The 16,868-nt window shown below is 43.2% G+C and overlaps 1 gene segment (V, D, J or C); it reads right to left on the bottom strand.

The window, feature by feature from the left end:
- LOC101432997 (immunoglobulin lambda variable 3-9-like) lies at positions 1-643 on the bottom strand. The segment is given in 2 exon segments: positions 1-320; positions 598-643. Coding segments are annotated over 2 exon segments (366 nt in total).
- Between the last annotated feature and the right edge of the window lie 16,225 nt (positions 644-16,868).

Below are 16,868 nucleotides of genomic sequence, written 5' to 3'. Positions count from 1 at the left end.
CTATTTGCCTGTATCAGTGTGAGCACTACTGTCACTATCCCACACCTGACAGTAATAGTCAGCCTCATCCCCGGCCTCAGCACTGCTGATGGTCAGGGTGGCCGTGTTCCCCGAGTTGGTACCAGAGAATCGGTCAGGGATCCCCGAAGGCCGGTTGCTATCAACATAGATGAGTAGCACAGGGGCCTGGCTTTCTTTCTGCTGGTACCACTGCACATTTTTATCTTCAATGCTGTCTCCCCCACAGTTAAGCCTGGCTGTCTGTCCCAGGGCCACTGACACTGAGCGTGGCTGGGCCAGCTCATAGGAGGCCACAAAACCTGCAAAAGAGAAAAGGAGAGGTTTGCTGGCTGTGAGGGTCACATCCCCAGGAGATTCCCCTCCTGTCTGACCTGGTTGAGTACAAGAACGCTGTGACCTGACTCTGCCCCCTCACATCAGCCCCTGTTGCAGTTGCCCAGGGGCTGCACTGGTGGATGGAGCCTTTGCTTGAAATAGAGTAACCAGCTCCCTCCCTTGGCAGAAGCAGCATCCTCTGGGGCTCAGAGCTCCATTAGCAATACATTGAGTGGTAGGTGACACCCTGGGTAGCAGCACCTGTGCAGTGAGCGAGGAGGGTGAGGAAGAGAGTGGTCCTGGCCATGATGGAGGAGTCCCCAGATCCTCTCCCTGTGTCCCAGCAGACTAGCTGATTTTCCCAGGCCTCTCTTATACCTTGGCTGAGGGAACTTCTGGTTATGCAAATCAGCCCTAGCTCAGGGGGTGCTGACGAGGGAACCTTGTGTCTTTCATGGAAGGGCTTAGTCCCCAGGGACACAGAGAAGGGAGGGGTAGCCCCTGCAGATCCCCTGTGGCCATCCCCTCAGATCCTTTTTCACCTGCTTGTCTCATTCATCTGATTCCATTTGTACCCTCAGACCTTGTCCTGGCCTTGTCTTCAGCAGGCCAGTCCAGGGCAGCACGCACAGGAGATGTCTGTCTGCATTTCCCAAGGGAAATGAAATGCCTGCTTATGGGACAAAATCAGGTTCTTTCCTGGATGTGCCCAGAGGATGCCAGTGATGATGCTGGAATTATCCTGTATCCTGGTCCTTCCTCTGCTCACTTAGTTGAGGACAGAGATCAGACATTTTGTTCCAAGACTCAGATGTGTCCTGCCCATAATTCCATAAACATTTTGTGGAGGGTTCAGATTCTGGTCTTTTCCTCACTCCACCTGTGGAAACTGCTTTATGATGTGTCACTCCATGCAGTGGCCCTCCTCATCTCCATCCCACACATTACAATATGAGAACAATATGTGAGGGGAAGTATCCTCCTTTGCTCTATCTTTCTGAGTGACAGAGCCAGAATAAAATTCCTCCCTTGTAAGTGCTACTGGAGATCCTGACTCACCCAACAGGATTCCACAAAACCTCCAAACTCAGTGATTTTACTGCCAGTGTGGCCAACCATGGCACCAGCATCCACATTCCCCAGACAGTTGGCCAAGACAAGAAAGGTTACTTTGAAGAGTGCTGCCCATCTGCCAACTGTGACCTATTTGCAGTGACAGAAACCGTAATGCACACATGTATTTTTTTCAATGAGCCCTATCAATATAAAAAAAAAGTGGACTAGACCTCCAGCCATCAAACTCCTCCCCGTTCTTCATCCCTTGCCCATTTTTCCTTTTCTCTCAATTGTCCTACTAGCTATAAATTAAGGGGCACAATATTATTATTCATGCCCAGTTAATAATTTGCTTTTTGTGAGCCAGGGCAAAGGGGTCAAATCCTTAATCTCTGCACACCCATCTCACCCCACCTCTTTTCTCTGTCATTGAAACTTTTGAAGACTGAGGCAGTATTGCATTATTTTGGAGGGCTGGGGAGACCTAACCACTGCTTCCATTTAATCAGAGTGTTTGTCCAGTGGGCATAGCTGTCTGGGCAGAGAGCATCTGTGTTTGTGAAGGGAGAGCAGGCCCTTTCCCATGAGGTAGATGAAGGTGAGGGGGCTCTGACTACTCTGTAGTTAGAATACCTTCTCCCTTTTGGTGGGAAGTTCCAGTTTTTATAAAGATTATAACCAAATTAGAAGTGGGAATCAGTAGAGAAAGAAGGTGGGGGAGCTGAGGAGGAAAATGCCCTTGGTCTCCTGGCTCTTATTGCTTCCCTGGCTTGGGGCTAAATGCCCTAGCCTGAAGACAAATCTCAGAGGATAAACTGATAGATATCCCTACATCAAGAAGAAGAAAAGTTCCTACATTTGGGCATCCATTTATAACACATAATAGTATTTTATATTTAAATATAAAAACAAAATAATATATAAATGGCTGTGTGGGTATGTGTGTTTTTCTAAAGAAAAGAAAAACTCTCTAAGCATCAGGAGGTAAATGTAATGCAAGTCTGGTTAGAAATAAGGTTTCATTTTGAGTAGGGGTGGGAGAGATATTGCTTGAAAAGTTGACTATTTAGGGCCATTATTCCTTCCCTACCATTTAAGGAGTTTGGTTGTGCCCTGCCCACCATTCTCAAGAGAGTGGAAATGGTTCCATTAACAGGTGGAAGCAGGTTATTAGCAGTGGCAGTCTCCTGAGTCCAGTAGCTCTGGTTTAAAAGATATGCATGTACTTATACCACACCAGGTTTTTGAATTTATGAATTGGCTGGACAAAAAGCATATATCCAACAAAGGAGGTATTGGGGTTATTTTCTGGTGGAAGTAACATGTCACTAAAGCAGGACTTTTGATATATTAAAATCAATGTTTTAAAGCAAAACAAGTCTTATTTTAATCATATTTGTAGTTTCTAAGTCTTTCCATTTGACAGGATTACATATTGGTTTCAACAGTCTTCCCATCTGCCTTTTAAAGAGAAGGAAAAGGCCTGGAGTCCCACAATTGTAATTTTGTATTCTGGTGTGTTTTTCCTTGAGTGCAAGGCATTCCTTTCCTTCAAGATTACTGAAAAGTTATTTTTTATAATAATAAAAATCCTACCCTAATCCCTACAATTTTCCCTACTGTGCTCTGTTTTTTTTTTGTGTTGGCTGCAGCAAGTAGGCTATGATTTTCTCTGGCCATGATGACTTCTAATTCCGATGTACTGTATGTTCACAGTTAGACAACTCCTCATTGTAAACAAATGGTAATTGCCCAGAGCAGCTCTTATAAATCCACCAAATATTTATATGAGAAAAAAAAACTCTATTAGAAGCAAGGCTCTGAGTGATAGTGTATTTGATAAAAGGGTTTTGTGAAGTAAAAAAAGGTTAATGATGGTTGGTTGTTCCTAAATTGCCTGGATACTGTGGTGATTAAAAAAAAAAAGGTAAGAGCTCAAGGCTCCCAATTCCCAGCTCTAGCTCCATGTGAAGGATGTGCATGTTACTAAGCATGCCCTAGAAGAAATTCTTCATTCTTTTAACGGCAGATCTGAAGTTTCTGAAAAAGAGACTCCAAATCTCATTGTACAAGTGGGTGAGTTCCTATGTCATTAAATACTCAACCTTTCAGACTGTCTCCTGTGAAAGTAAGGGAATTGATTAGATGGTGAGAACCAGAAAATAGGAATCTCATTTACTGATAATGATGATAGTGAAGACCTTAAATCTATAAATTCTTCTGAGTCTTCTTTTTCTGTTAATCATGTAATGGGCCACATGAAGAATCAGCCACCCCACCTCAGGTCTGACCTGAGAAATCAGTCATCCCACCTTCATTTGCTGTGCCTAACAGACCTGTAACTGCCTCTCCTGAAGAAATAGCCCTCATACCTCCTTCCAAAAAGAATAGTCCTGTTTCATAAGATAAAACTAAAATGTAATTCCCTGAGTACTTGGCTTGAAGACACTGCTCATTCCTCTTATGACACACCTCCACTAGCCATATTTAATTCAAGATTTATAAAGAGACTGAAGCCTTTAAATGTGAGGTACAAAGGGTGACCCATGAGGAGGTGTGCTACATTCTAAAAGAACTTTGTGACTTTGCCAATTCATATAGGCAGAAATCAGGAAAATATGGGCAAAAAAAGAATATTATGTGTGTGGGATACAGGTGAAAGGGACATAAAGATGATCAGGCCGTATTAATTGATATGGTCCCACTAAGCAGAGATTCTGGATTCAGTGATGTGGCTTAAAGCATTAGAAAGGGCTGTGAAGCAGGATTCTTAACCAGGGGCCCATGGAGTCCAAAAGGGTAGAGGAAAGTTTTTATGAGGTCCATCATGTTGAATTAAGTTTGAATAATTCTAAAATTTAATTTAAATACATGCCTATATTGAGTGCTATAAAACTATGTGTCTCTACATTCTAAGAATGTGGTTTTCATTAGATTGGGAAAGGGGTCCATGGGACAAAAAAATTTAAGAACCCCTGCTCTAAAGGTTTGGATAGTTGGTGAAGCATTGACCAAAAGGTGGAAAACATTGTCTGAAGTTGAAATGCCAGAAATGCCGTGATATAATGTAGATGAAGGGATCTGTATTATTCAGCCAAAGGGGTGCTGATGCAAAATACCAGAATTGGTTGGTCTTTATAAAGGGTATTTACTTGGGGTAGGAGCCTACAGATACTAGGTCAAAAAGCATAAGTTAGTTCCCTCACCAAAGTCTCTTTCCACATGTTGGACCAAGATGGCTGCTAACATATGTGAGGGTTCAGGCTTTCTGGGTTCCTCTGGGCTCAGCTCTTCTGTTTCCTCCACAAGGTCAGCTGTAGACTGTGAGGCTCTCTAGGCTTTGCTTCTCTCCACAAGGTCAGCTTAGACTATCAGGTGAATGACTCTGTCTCTTTCCCGGGGCTCCAGCTTAAGACTTCAGCATCAAACTCCAACATCAAACCTCCAACATCAGAAACCCTCAACTCTGTTCTTCACCATGCCCTAATCATAACTCAGTCATGCCCAGGTACAGATCAGATTACCAACATAATCCACTATTTCTCTTTGGCATTCATTAATAATATCAAACTGCTACAGGATCTAAAGGCTGAGAGAAACTGGATTGCTAGAGTGCATTTACTGTGGGAAACCTGCTGATTCCCCTTACTGGCCCCCAATATGTCCAAAGAAAACATCCTTAACCAGGACTATAAGGAATTAATTTGAGAACAGTTCTATCATCCCTGAAGAGCTCTGTGATTACTTTTCTATGTATGTCAAATATTACTGTTTGCGAACTGCTGTCACTGATCTTGGATCCTTGAACACAGTAGGAATGATTGGATCCAGGGGTGAAAGGGAACAAGTGGCAGCACTTATTAGACAAAGACAAAGTCAGAGTGGCCACTGCAATGCTGATACACTCAAAGCAGGAATCAGAATAGTCTGATGTGCAGAAACTTATGATATTGACTAGGTGATTGTGGAATATCTATAAGTGAAATAGGAAGTCCACTATATCCTCTCTTGATTTGTATAGGCACAGGTGCAGAAAACAAAGAGTTGTGTCCCCTCAGTCAATTCCCAGAATCAAGAAAGTTTACAAAACCCTTGCATTAAAAGATGCCTGGGTCTCCTTTGGGAAGGTCCCTGCTACACTCCCCAAATTTTATACTGTTAATCTTCCTCCAAGATCTACCCATGAGAAAAGGAAATGATCAGACACTCATGGATTATTGAACACTAAGAACTAACATTGGTTTAGAGTCTCAAAATGGCACTGTGGCCCCAATCTTAACATGCAGTATTTTGCAACCACAGAGCACACTGAGGGTGAATGCTTAGACTGGTCTGGGATCCCACAGCTTCAGGGAGGAGGGTATCAGCTCTGAGGAGGGGTGCTATATGGATGCCACAGAGTTCACGACACTGGTTTGCCCATGAACCTTGGGGCTTAGGGTCCTACCTGAAACAGCACATTTCTGTGGATTAATCCAGCCCAGAAAACACCAGGGCTGCCAGGAGTTGCCAGGCAAAGGCCCTCCTTTGAAGAACAAGCTTGGAGGACTGGGAGGAAAGGACAGGCTAGAGGTCTTGCTTCTAGGCAAACTGGACCACATCTGCCCAATGTTTTTCATCAGTCCTACTGGGACTGGGAGGGAGTTTGAGACACAGTCAGGGGATCAGCTTTTGTGTTTCACTTCCCCGTGAGCTTCTGTCAACATGAGCTTCATCACTGCTACCACCCCCAGCTTGACACTAACAACCTCCTCTGGGACTGGGCCCTTCAAACTGTAGTTTCATAGCCTGTCCAAAATTAATGGATGCCTCTATCACATTATAGGTGCTGACATCTCAACCTCAATTTCATGACAACACTGCCATCTACAGGCAGTTGGTGATATTATAATGAGAGAGAATCACTTTTTTTCTAAATTAACAGAAATTTCTGACTTTCCTCTTAAGATACTGCATGTTTTGTGTTTCTTTTTTCAATAGTGAACTAGTTCCTTTAGAAGTTTGCCTTCAGGGTTTGCTTCAGCCTGATCTTGTACATACCACTTCCACTTCATAAGGGATAGTACTGTGCACACCTACTTTTATGGCTTTATGGGTCAGACAATACCAAGTTCATGCTGGTAACTCAGGTCTCATGATAACTTTTGTCCCAGGACTAAGCATTTGATTTCTATTAAGGCCCAGTAGGAGAACAAAAACTATTTTTCAAAAGGAGAATACTTCATCTGTGGAGGATGGCAGAGTTTTGCTCCAAAATCATAAGTGTCTGCTGTGAGTCCCCCAAAGAGGGCTACTGGGATGTCAGTCTATGTTATAGATCCAGAGAAAATGAGTGGTATTAAGGGGCTGGGAAATGACAGAAAATAGGGATGTGCCACAAGCCAACACCCTCAGGGCAATGCATTAATGTTTCACCTGGTAAAACACAGTCTCTTCAAAGGGTGGTGTATATGATAGTTCCAGAGGAGGCAGTTATAGGATATATTTCCTGTGTGTGCCTGACACAGATTCTTAACAGAACTTTTCCATCTTTCCTGGGCTTGTGTTGATGGTGACTTGAAGAATTTCCATTTTCTCCTTCATGCCCTAATACACCCCTCAGCCATGAATAACCATCTTTTCCCCTTCCGCAGGGTTTTTTTTTAGATTTCTCCTGGGGACCGTGTTGAACTAAGCAGCATAAAACAATGGACAAGTGATATACTGACAAGGTTCCTGGCAGGAGCTGGTCGGAGGCCCCCACTCCAAGCATGAGGATCAGCTATGGGGTACCCTGACTCTACCCCAGTTTTGGAATCTGGGATCCTAAAGGAAGCTCAGCCAGCCACTGACCCCACATCATTGCACTGACTCAAAACTGACCCTAATTACAGGAGACCCAAAATATCACTGTGACCACAGTCTCAGTTAAGGTTCATATCTCTGGGGACCTGGCCTAAAAGTTACAATGCCTTTGGTTACTTGGCTAGTGTATTGGTTCATATGCAATATTCAAAAGTATAAATAATTTGTTTAGGTGAGTATCCCTAGGTGGAAAGAATGTAAATAAAAGACATGGAATATCCAATGCCAAATTCAGGAAACAGTTTTCTTGGGAAGAGAATGTATATGTTTGGGAAGGGGCTCTGGGATATAGATCTAGGAATGGGGGGATGTTTCCATTTATGATAATTGTGTGAATTGTAAAGATCCATTTCATTCATTTCTTTTATAGGATACATTTCATAATAATAGAAAATGATTTAAAAAGTGAGGTGTACTTGAAATTCCACCTTTATCTACATAGAACACTTGCCACAAAACACATGCACAATTGGAGAAAGTTTCCATGAGAAGTGATCAGAAGAAGGTGAAAGAACAGCCTCTGTGGTCTTGGAGGTGATGGGAACAAAGTCACCAGAATTATTAACAAAGAAACTAGAAAAGAAAAAGACAAAGGCAAGGGCAAGGCAAAACCATCCTCTGCTGACCCAATGATGCTGAGAACAAGGCTCAGGACCTCCCTGCCTCCCCCCTTCCACCCATCCAGGGCATGTCCAGGCAGTAGGTAGAAAGGAAGGAGATGACCTCAACATGGGGCTCCTCAGGAGGCTCAAAGAGTGTCACAGGAGAGCAGCCTTGGCCTCTCCTAGAGAAAGCCCCAGAGTGAAGTATTGGTTGTGATTCCTACTTTTTCATGTGAAGTCATGGTGGTGATAGGATTTCCAAGATCCTCACTCAGAAAGGATTCCATAATCCTATGGAATCATAGGTCAAAATAATCATAATAGAGTTCATCAATTGATGAATGGATAAACAAATGTGGTACAACCATAAAATGAAATATTGGGCCATAAAATAGATGATGAACTCATACATTCCATGACGTGGATAAGCCTTGAAAAACTATCTTAAGAAAAGGAGTCTTTAGGGAAGCATACTGTATTATAACCTTTGTAAGAAATGTTCAGGGAAAGCATATTCAAAGAGAAAATGGATTATTAAAATCCCCAAGTGCTGGTGATGGGGGATGAGGAATGACCACTAAATGGGACAGAGTCTTTTTTGGTGCTGAAAATGTTCTGAAATTACATAGTGGTAATGTCTGAAGTACTTTGGATAGAATAAACCATTCAGTCATACACTTTAAAAGGTGTGTGTGTGTGTGTTTTTTTTAATGGAACTTTATAGAGAGAATGAGATACATGAAGTGTAAAAGAGAGAGACAGTGATAGTCAGGTGACAAAATGTTAAAAATGTATAAACTGTGTGAAGGATATACAGGAGTTATTTATATTATTTTTGTAGTTTTCTATAAGTTTGCAATTTTTTCAAAATAAAAAATGGTAGCAAAAGAAAACAAATGAATAAGAGACTGAAGTAGCAGGGAGGGGCTGTGTGAGCTCAGGACAGGTTTAGGTCTCACTTCTCTATGAACTTGGGCCACTGTGGAAAGTGCTGCTGCTCCCATAGGACATAACAGGGACAACCTGCCTTGTCCTCCGACAGGAGCAGGGTGATGCTTCGGGAGGCTGTGCTGCCAGACCTGGAGTTGGAGAAGCTATCAGGGATCCCTGAGGTCATTTATGTAACAAATGAGGGGTTGGGGATCATGCCCAGGTGCTGTTAGTAACAGAAGACCTCATCATAACCCCTATGTCCTTGGTTTTCCTAGCACAGGAGAGGGTGCCTGTCTGTCCCACAGCCTAAGACACTGAGGGAGGCTGAGTCAGGGCAGACTGAGTCCATGACCCTGAAAAGGAAAAGAAATTTGGTGTGTTCATGACCAGGCACCAGGTGAGTCAGGAGAGGCATAAAGAAAGGGTCACCCGTTATCCAGTAGTGGGGGACTCCCCTGTGTACTGCACAAGGAACATGAGAGGGGTGCCATATTGGGGTGTCCAGGGCTCTGCCACTGACCCACAGATAGGCAGACCTGCCTCAGGGACTTTATTCCACCAGGCTGCCTGGGTTGTAGGGGAGTGGAGACTTTATGCAAACCTGCTCAAGGAGACTTGCCTTTCTTCACTTCACCCTCTGGCTACTGAGCCTTCAAGATGGGACCTTCTGGGAGCCCTGGTCTCCCTCTGGCAACAACAACAAGGGTGTGGCTGAGAGATGAGTTCCCCACTGAGAGAGCTCTCAGGCTATATCCCTGGGGCACACAGTCTTGCTGACCAGGCCTGACCTAAGTCCCTCAACCTCAGCCCCTCACAGACCTGGCAGAGCCACAGGCATCTGTGTTAAGCAATCCTGGGTGAGCCTTGGGACTATGGGAATGACCCCTGGGCCCAAAAGAAGCCTCCCCGCTCTGTCACTGATCCATAGCTCCCTTCCAGGACCTGAGAGTATTTTCCACCAGGGGAACTCCAACCAACACCAGCCCCTGAAGGTTCCTTATAGCCCAGCTCATTTTGCAATCAAACTTCCAGATACATCTTTCTGCAATCAAAGGGTGTTTATGGATATAAATGAGAAAGTAATCAACAGGGAGCAGATTCCACCAAAGTGGTCATGATTCTATCCTCTGTATCCCAGAGAATCCATTGGAGGTGTTTGCAAAGTGGTAGTCAATGAATATAAGACACAGATATTGTACATATTTATAATTTCATGTGTACAGGGTTTTTTGTATTATTCTGTATTTGATTTTTAAAATCAAAACTATACTATTAAATCTACTATAGCCCTATAAGACTTCTTAAAATTCTTTTCTTGATACATACTCGTCTCTCATTTTTCCCAAACTGAGAGGACAAGACCAAGCTCTAGAAGTGATCCTTGACCCCTCCCTTTCTTCAATCCCACATCCATTTCAAAAAGCAAGTCCTGAGTTTGTCCTCTGCACTGCTTATCTGTGAATATCCTGAGAACATGGGCTCTGAGACCTGGAATGAGTGGAGACAGATAACAGTGTGATGGGGTGCTAACCATTCTAGGGAGAAGAGTCATTACCAAACTTGTCACCACTTGGGAGAAAAACAGTTTTTATTTTGTTAGATTCCTTTCAAGGTCAGAGTTATCAAGCTCTTTTGGTGGCAGAATAATTTATCTTCTTAACAATTATTGAGTATAACCTAAATATTTTATTTATGTAGGTAATATCAAATAATGATTACCATATTAGTTAAAAGTATAAAAACTAAAATATTTAATTTATAAATTACAGGACAATATTAAACCCATCACACCTAAATAAAAAGAACATCAATTCTTAAGGACAACCAGGGGGGTATGAGAGGGTACAGGAGTTTTCCTTTTGGAGTAATGAAACCATTTTAGAATTGACTGTGGTAATGACAGCAAAACTCTGTGATGAAATGAGAGCCAATAAATCTACACTTTGAATGGACTGTATTTTAACAGGGAATCAAGTGGTGGAACATGGTCTGTGGTTAACAGAACAAATATAGGAACATTTTCTCCTGAATGATAAATAAATAATGCTAATATACCATGTTAATAATAAGTTGTTTTGGGGAAAAATAGACCAAATATTTTGATGATATTCTTTCATAGGTTCTAACAAATATTTAACAACAAGACAAGATGTTGGTGATGGTGAGATGTATTGGAGCCTTGTATGATGATATGCATGTTTGTTTTATGAATTCACAAATTTTACCATATTGTTATTGTTAATGTATGCTCATGTATGAATGAAATACTTCAATAAAACTATACTTTAAAAATGAACGTATTATTCTATAAACTGGATTTGATTTCCATAATGTTAAATAGTTTACAATGAACTGAGACACTGTTATAAATTTCAGCTTACATTTTCTGGAATAATAAGGAAAGTTGGATTCTCAGGGCTGCTTCTGCTTTCAATCTGTAGCCATATATCATTTTGGATGGTGCTTATGAAGAAAACACTCTCTGTATTTGTCAGCCAAAGGGGTGCTGGAACTCTGTTAGCTTTCATAAAGGGTATTTATTTGGGGTAGAAGATTACAATTACAAGCCACTAAAGAGTCCACCTCAAGGTACCATAAGAGGTACTTTCTCACCCAAAAGTCACTGCCATGTGTTGAAGCAAGGTGTCAGGTAATGTCTGCAAGGGTTCAACCTTCCTTCTTTCCTTGAAAGGCTCTATGATCCCAGCTTCTTCTGATCTCAGCTGAAGTCTGGCACAAGACTCATTTCTCTCCCCAGGGCTTGATTTGTTCTGGCCTCAGCTGCTCTGATCTCTTCAAAAGGTCATCAGTAGACAATCAGACTATTCTTTTCTCCAGTTCTCTACTGTGCCTAATGCGCTATCTCTATTTCTCTGGGTTCTTCTTCTCTGTGTGTCTACTTCCCTGTGAGAGTCTGTTTTTTTAGTCCATTGAGGGGTGGGAACTCAGTGATGAGTTACACTCTAATGATGCAGTTGAATCAAAGGCCTGATAGTAACATAATTTAATCAGACATCTCAGCTGAATCTAATACAAGCAAAGGATTATCATGCCCAAAGGAACGGACCAGTTTACAAATATAGTCTCTCTTGGAATTCATAAATAATCTGAAACTTCCACACTCCCACCAGAAGAACCATCGCTGAAGCCTTGTTCATGAAGAGTCAGGGACCACTGCTGTCCAAGCCACCCTAAAGAAGAAGTGAACAGAGGTTTGAAATTTAGCTGAGAACAGCTGACAGAGATCTGAGGGGAGGTGGAGGGTTTATGGTGGTTAGTCCAGGATTAGGTCATGTAAGAGGTCCCTTGGATCACATCATAAAATAATGATAGTTTGAGGGAAGAGATCTTGGAAGACAAGACCAAACCTATAATTTAAGATTCCCTTAACAAAATTTGCAGAATTTTTCCACAAAAAGCTAAGATATGGATTTGTTCTTGACACTCAAGAGCAAGGAAGATCTACAACCTCACATCACTTGAGTGGAAAGATTGAAGTTTATTTTAATTTCTTGTAAGACAAGTAAACCTGGGACCACTTGTGTTTTCCACTTTATTATAAGGAACAACAATGGCTTGGAAGGCTCACCCCTGCTGCAGCCCCCGCAGCTCTGGGAAATGAACACAGGAGACAGGAGATAGCCGAGTGAGAGGTTTTTTATAAAATATACTTTACAATTTTCTTTTTAAAAGATACTAGCATTATATAAATGACACATAAAAATTATAGGGGATCCCCATATGGCCCACTCCCTATCTCTCCCATATTTTTCCACATTAACAATATCCCTCATTAGTATGGTACATTTGTTACAATTGATGAACATATTTTGGAGCATTGTCACTGAGCATGGATTATAGTTTACATTGTAGTTTACACTTTCTCCCACCGAATTTTCTAAGTTATGACAACATACATAATGGCCTGTATCTGTCACTGAAATGTCACTTATGACAATTCCCAAATCCCAAAAATGCCCCTATATTACACTTGTATTTCCCCCTCCCTTCCCTCAGAACCTCCAGTGGCTATGACCTCCATATCAATGATAAAAGTTCTTCCTTTGCCAAAATCACAATAAGTCTATAGTAGAATACCAGTAATTCTACTCTAGTCCATTCTTCATTCCCTAATCCTGAGGATTCTGTGATGATGATGCCCATTTCACCTCTAATTGAGAAGGGGTTTTAGATCTTGCTTGCAGTTGCAGAATCTTTCTATTTCTTAGGATGGTCATTGTCCATTATCATCTTGTTATTATTTGTTATGCCTGAGTCCAATGAACTAGAGAGTAGGTGTAGCAATTCTGTTGAGATTCAGGGACCACCTGGTATATGGACAGCTTGAAGATTTAAGTCTCTTGGACATACACTTTTCACCTCTAGGACTAACTATAGGTTCAAATAGAAGGGGCAGAGGAGCCATATGTAGGGAAATCAAAACTGAGTCCAACTCTATCATAAGGGAAATAATAAATTAAAAAGTAGGGACCCCTGGCAGGGCAACAAACTCCTGGGCTGTCATCCCTGCCAATAGTGTCTGGATAAAGCAAGAGGTTTTGGATCTCACATCGCCATGAACTTGGACTCTGTGGTAAATGCTGGTGCTTGAAACTGATGCAGTGATAATTGGCCTTATCCTCAGGGTGGAGCCTGGAGATGCTCAGGGAGGCTGTACTGCGAGCCAGAGAAGTGACCAGGGATCTCTGAAGGCATTTACTGACATTATAAATGAGGAGTTTGAGAGTCATGCCTAGGTGTTATTGGGACCAAGAGGCATAAGTATAACTCCAGATGTTGTTTCTGCTTCCGGCACAGGAGAGCGTTGACCATCTATCCTGGAACCACAGGCCTTAGAGAAGGGTTCATATTGGACATCAGTGTTGTAGATGCCTAAAGATTCCCCTGGGTCAGGCAGTGTTCTGGTCTGCTAGGCTGCCAGATGCAGAAACCATGAAATGGGTTGCCTTTTACAATGGGGATTGATTAGCTTGCAAGCTCACAATTCTGAGACCATTGAAATATCCAAACTGAGCCATTATCAATATGATGCCTCCTTGCTGAGGACCAGCTGCTGGCAATCCTGGACTCCTCAACAATTTGACAAGGCACATGGCAGTGTCTGCAGATCTCTCCTTCTTCCAGGTGTCATTGCTTCCAGCTTCCTTGGCTTTCTCTCTTTCTCTCTCTGTATTCACCCCATTTATAAATGAGTCCAGAAAGAGGATTAAGACCCACCATGGACCATGCTTAACTGAAGTAACCTCATCAAAGGGTCCTACTCACAAAAGAGTTAAACACAAAAGACAGGATTATTTCTAAGAACATACTTTCCTGGGGTCCATACACTTCAAACCACCACAGAGGGTGAACTAGGATTGGGGTGAGGAGAGGGATGCTCAAAGACTTGGACTAAGTCTCCCATGTTTGCTCTTCCAGGCACTACTTCCAGAGTTTTCTAAAAAGATGCTGAAAAATGCACCTGAGTAGACATGATATGTTCCATGTTTAAGGCCCAGTGAGGACACAAACTCAGTTAACCCTAGCGTTCCACCTTTGCTAATCTCTTCCCATGAAATACGGGAGCAAACTTTGGCTTTTAAACATGAAAACAGGGTAAAGATAATAGGATGTCACCTAAATGTTTACATTGCATTATTTAAGATCCCATCTTAGCAACTGGAGAGGCAGTTTCCATGCTGAGCCTAGAGATGCAAACATTCATTTTCTGACCACCCCATCAGAGGTTACACCCAGCAGGGGCTTTGGTCAATCTCTAGGCCATGACATTGGCTGGCAGTCCATAGTCCTCAAAAACCAGCTAGGAAATGACATCCACCGGGGAGGTGGAAGCAGAGTCTCCACCAGTTGGGCCTCCAGATGAGAACACAAAGTCTAATTCTTTGAGTTCAGCCTGTAAAGACCCACAGCAGAAGACACCTAAAAGGATGGCATAGACTTCTGACCACAGGCAACCATAGTACATGGGTGTCATCTGAAGGCACCAGATTCATGGTAACTTCTTATGCATCATGAGAAAATGAATACATGGGTGTTCTGGGTTGCTTTGTTCAGACGAATCAAGATAAGGACTAGAGGATGATGGGTAATGGTGACACTGGGTCCACGAGAACCTGAGCCCATGTGCAGTTGAACAGAAGATGTTTTCACATGAGGTGATCCTGAACTGTCTCAGGAGCTAGGAGAAGTCACTGTCTCTTCCCTATTTTGACCATTGTGGGGTTTGATGGCATTAGCAGCCTCAGGCCACATCACAGAACAGAGGGAGATTTACTTTTCATTTTGGTGAGCCAGACTCCCTGGGAGATAGATTCACTTCTGTGCTTGACCATGAGGAAGCCTGTTGGTGTAGTGGTGGCTGATTCATGAATCATGTGACCCAAGAGAGAGTGAAACTTACACTCAGACCCCACACACTATGTGAGGATGGCAGATGCTGAGGGATTGAAGCAGTTTTTGTCTCACTTCACCATGAACTTGAACCCCTGGGGCTAGTGATACTGGTTGTATATAAGCAGCAGTAATAATCTGTCTCATCCTCTGTCTGGAGCCAGGAGATGTACAAGGAAGCTGTGCTGCCAGACTTGGAGCCAGAAAACTGAACAGGGATCCCTGAGGGTCATTTTCTGATATCATAAGTGAGTTTTGGGGCTGTGCCTGGGTAATTGGAAACAGGAGACATAACCCCCAATATCGCTGCTGCTTCCAGCACAGGAGTGGGTGACTGCCCCAGATCCATAGATACCGAGGGAGGCTGAGTCAAGGTACACTGAGCCCAGGACCCTGAAAAGGAAAAAAAGACAGTGAGGTCAGGACCAGGCTCCATGTGCATCAGCAGTGGTGTAAATAAAGGGGTTACCCCTTCTCAGATAAACGGGTATCTCACCTAGGCATTGAGTGAGGAGCATGAGGAAGAAGGGAGCCTAGACCACGGTGGAGGCACCCACATCTCTGTACCTGAGACACACAGCTGGGCAGGGTAGCATCAGGGACTTTATACCACAGACTGCCTGTTGATAGAAGGGGATGGGCACTTCATGCAAATCTGCTCAATGAGCCTAGACAGTCTTCATTACACACTACATTGCCAGAAACACTGAGGTTGGGTCCCTTCATTGAGTCCTCCACCTGAAACCCCCATGAGGCAGGTGAGGCAGAGAGACATGTGCTTCCCTGAAATAGCTCTTGTTCCCTGGGGACACAGTGCAACTGAATGGGGGTAAATCATTCATTAAGCCCTGCCCTTACCCCAGCCCCTCACAGAAGTCACAGAGCTCCCTGACCTCTGCTCATGCCATCCAGTTTGAGTCCCTGGACTGGGATAAGTGACCCCAGTGCCAAAATGCAGACACCTCAACATGTCTTAGAGAGAGCTACAGGTGCCTTCCAGTAGATAAAAGAGTTTCCCCAGGAACAGTCCTGCCAATACCAGAACTGCTGTTTGGCAGGATCCTGCTTTTTTTTTTTTTTTTTAATTTCTCTCCCCTTCCCTGCCCCTTGCCCCCCAGTTCTCTGCTCTCTGTGTCCATTCACTGTGTGTTCTTCTGTGTCTGCTTGTATTGTCAGTGGTACCAAGAATCTATGTCTCATTTTATTGCATCATCTTGCTGCATCATCTTGCTCTCCATGTGTGCGGCACCATTCCTGGGCCATCTGCACTTTTTTCATGCTGGGTGTCTCTCCTTATGGGGCACACTCCTTGTGTGTGGGGCTTGCCTATGAGGGGGACACCCCTGCCTGGCAGCATACTCTTTGCACACATCAGCACTGAGCATGGTCCAGTTCATCACACAGGTCAGGAGGCCCAGGGTTTGAACCTTGGGCCTCCCGTGTAGTCGGCAGATGCCCGATCCATTGGGCCAAATCTGATTCCTGAGTCCTGCTCTTTTAGTTGCCAAATTCTCAAACACATCTGTATGCATCTACAAGGGTGTTTAATGAATACAATTTAGGAATAAACCAAGACAGTGCAGATATAGGTGTGGTGTTCCTGAGCTTGTGCCAAGGGTCACCAGTGCCTTGGAAAGTATTTGCATACTTAATGAAGAAGTCTAAAAAATGCACATTTTATGTATT

The sequence above is a fragment of the Dasypus novemcinctus genome, chromosome 19 (assembly GCF_030445035.2).
Source record: "Dasypus novemcinctus isolate mDasNov1 chromosome 19, mDasNov1.1.hap2, whole genome shotgun sequence".
Taxonomy (NCBI): domain Eukaryota; kingdom Metazoa; phylum Chordata; class Mammalia; order Cingulata; family Dasypodidae; genus Dasypus; species Dasypus novemcinctus.
This window is presented reverse-complemented; position numbering and strand designations above follow the sequence as displayed.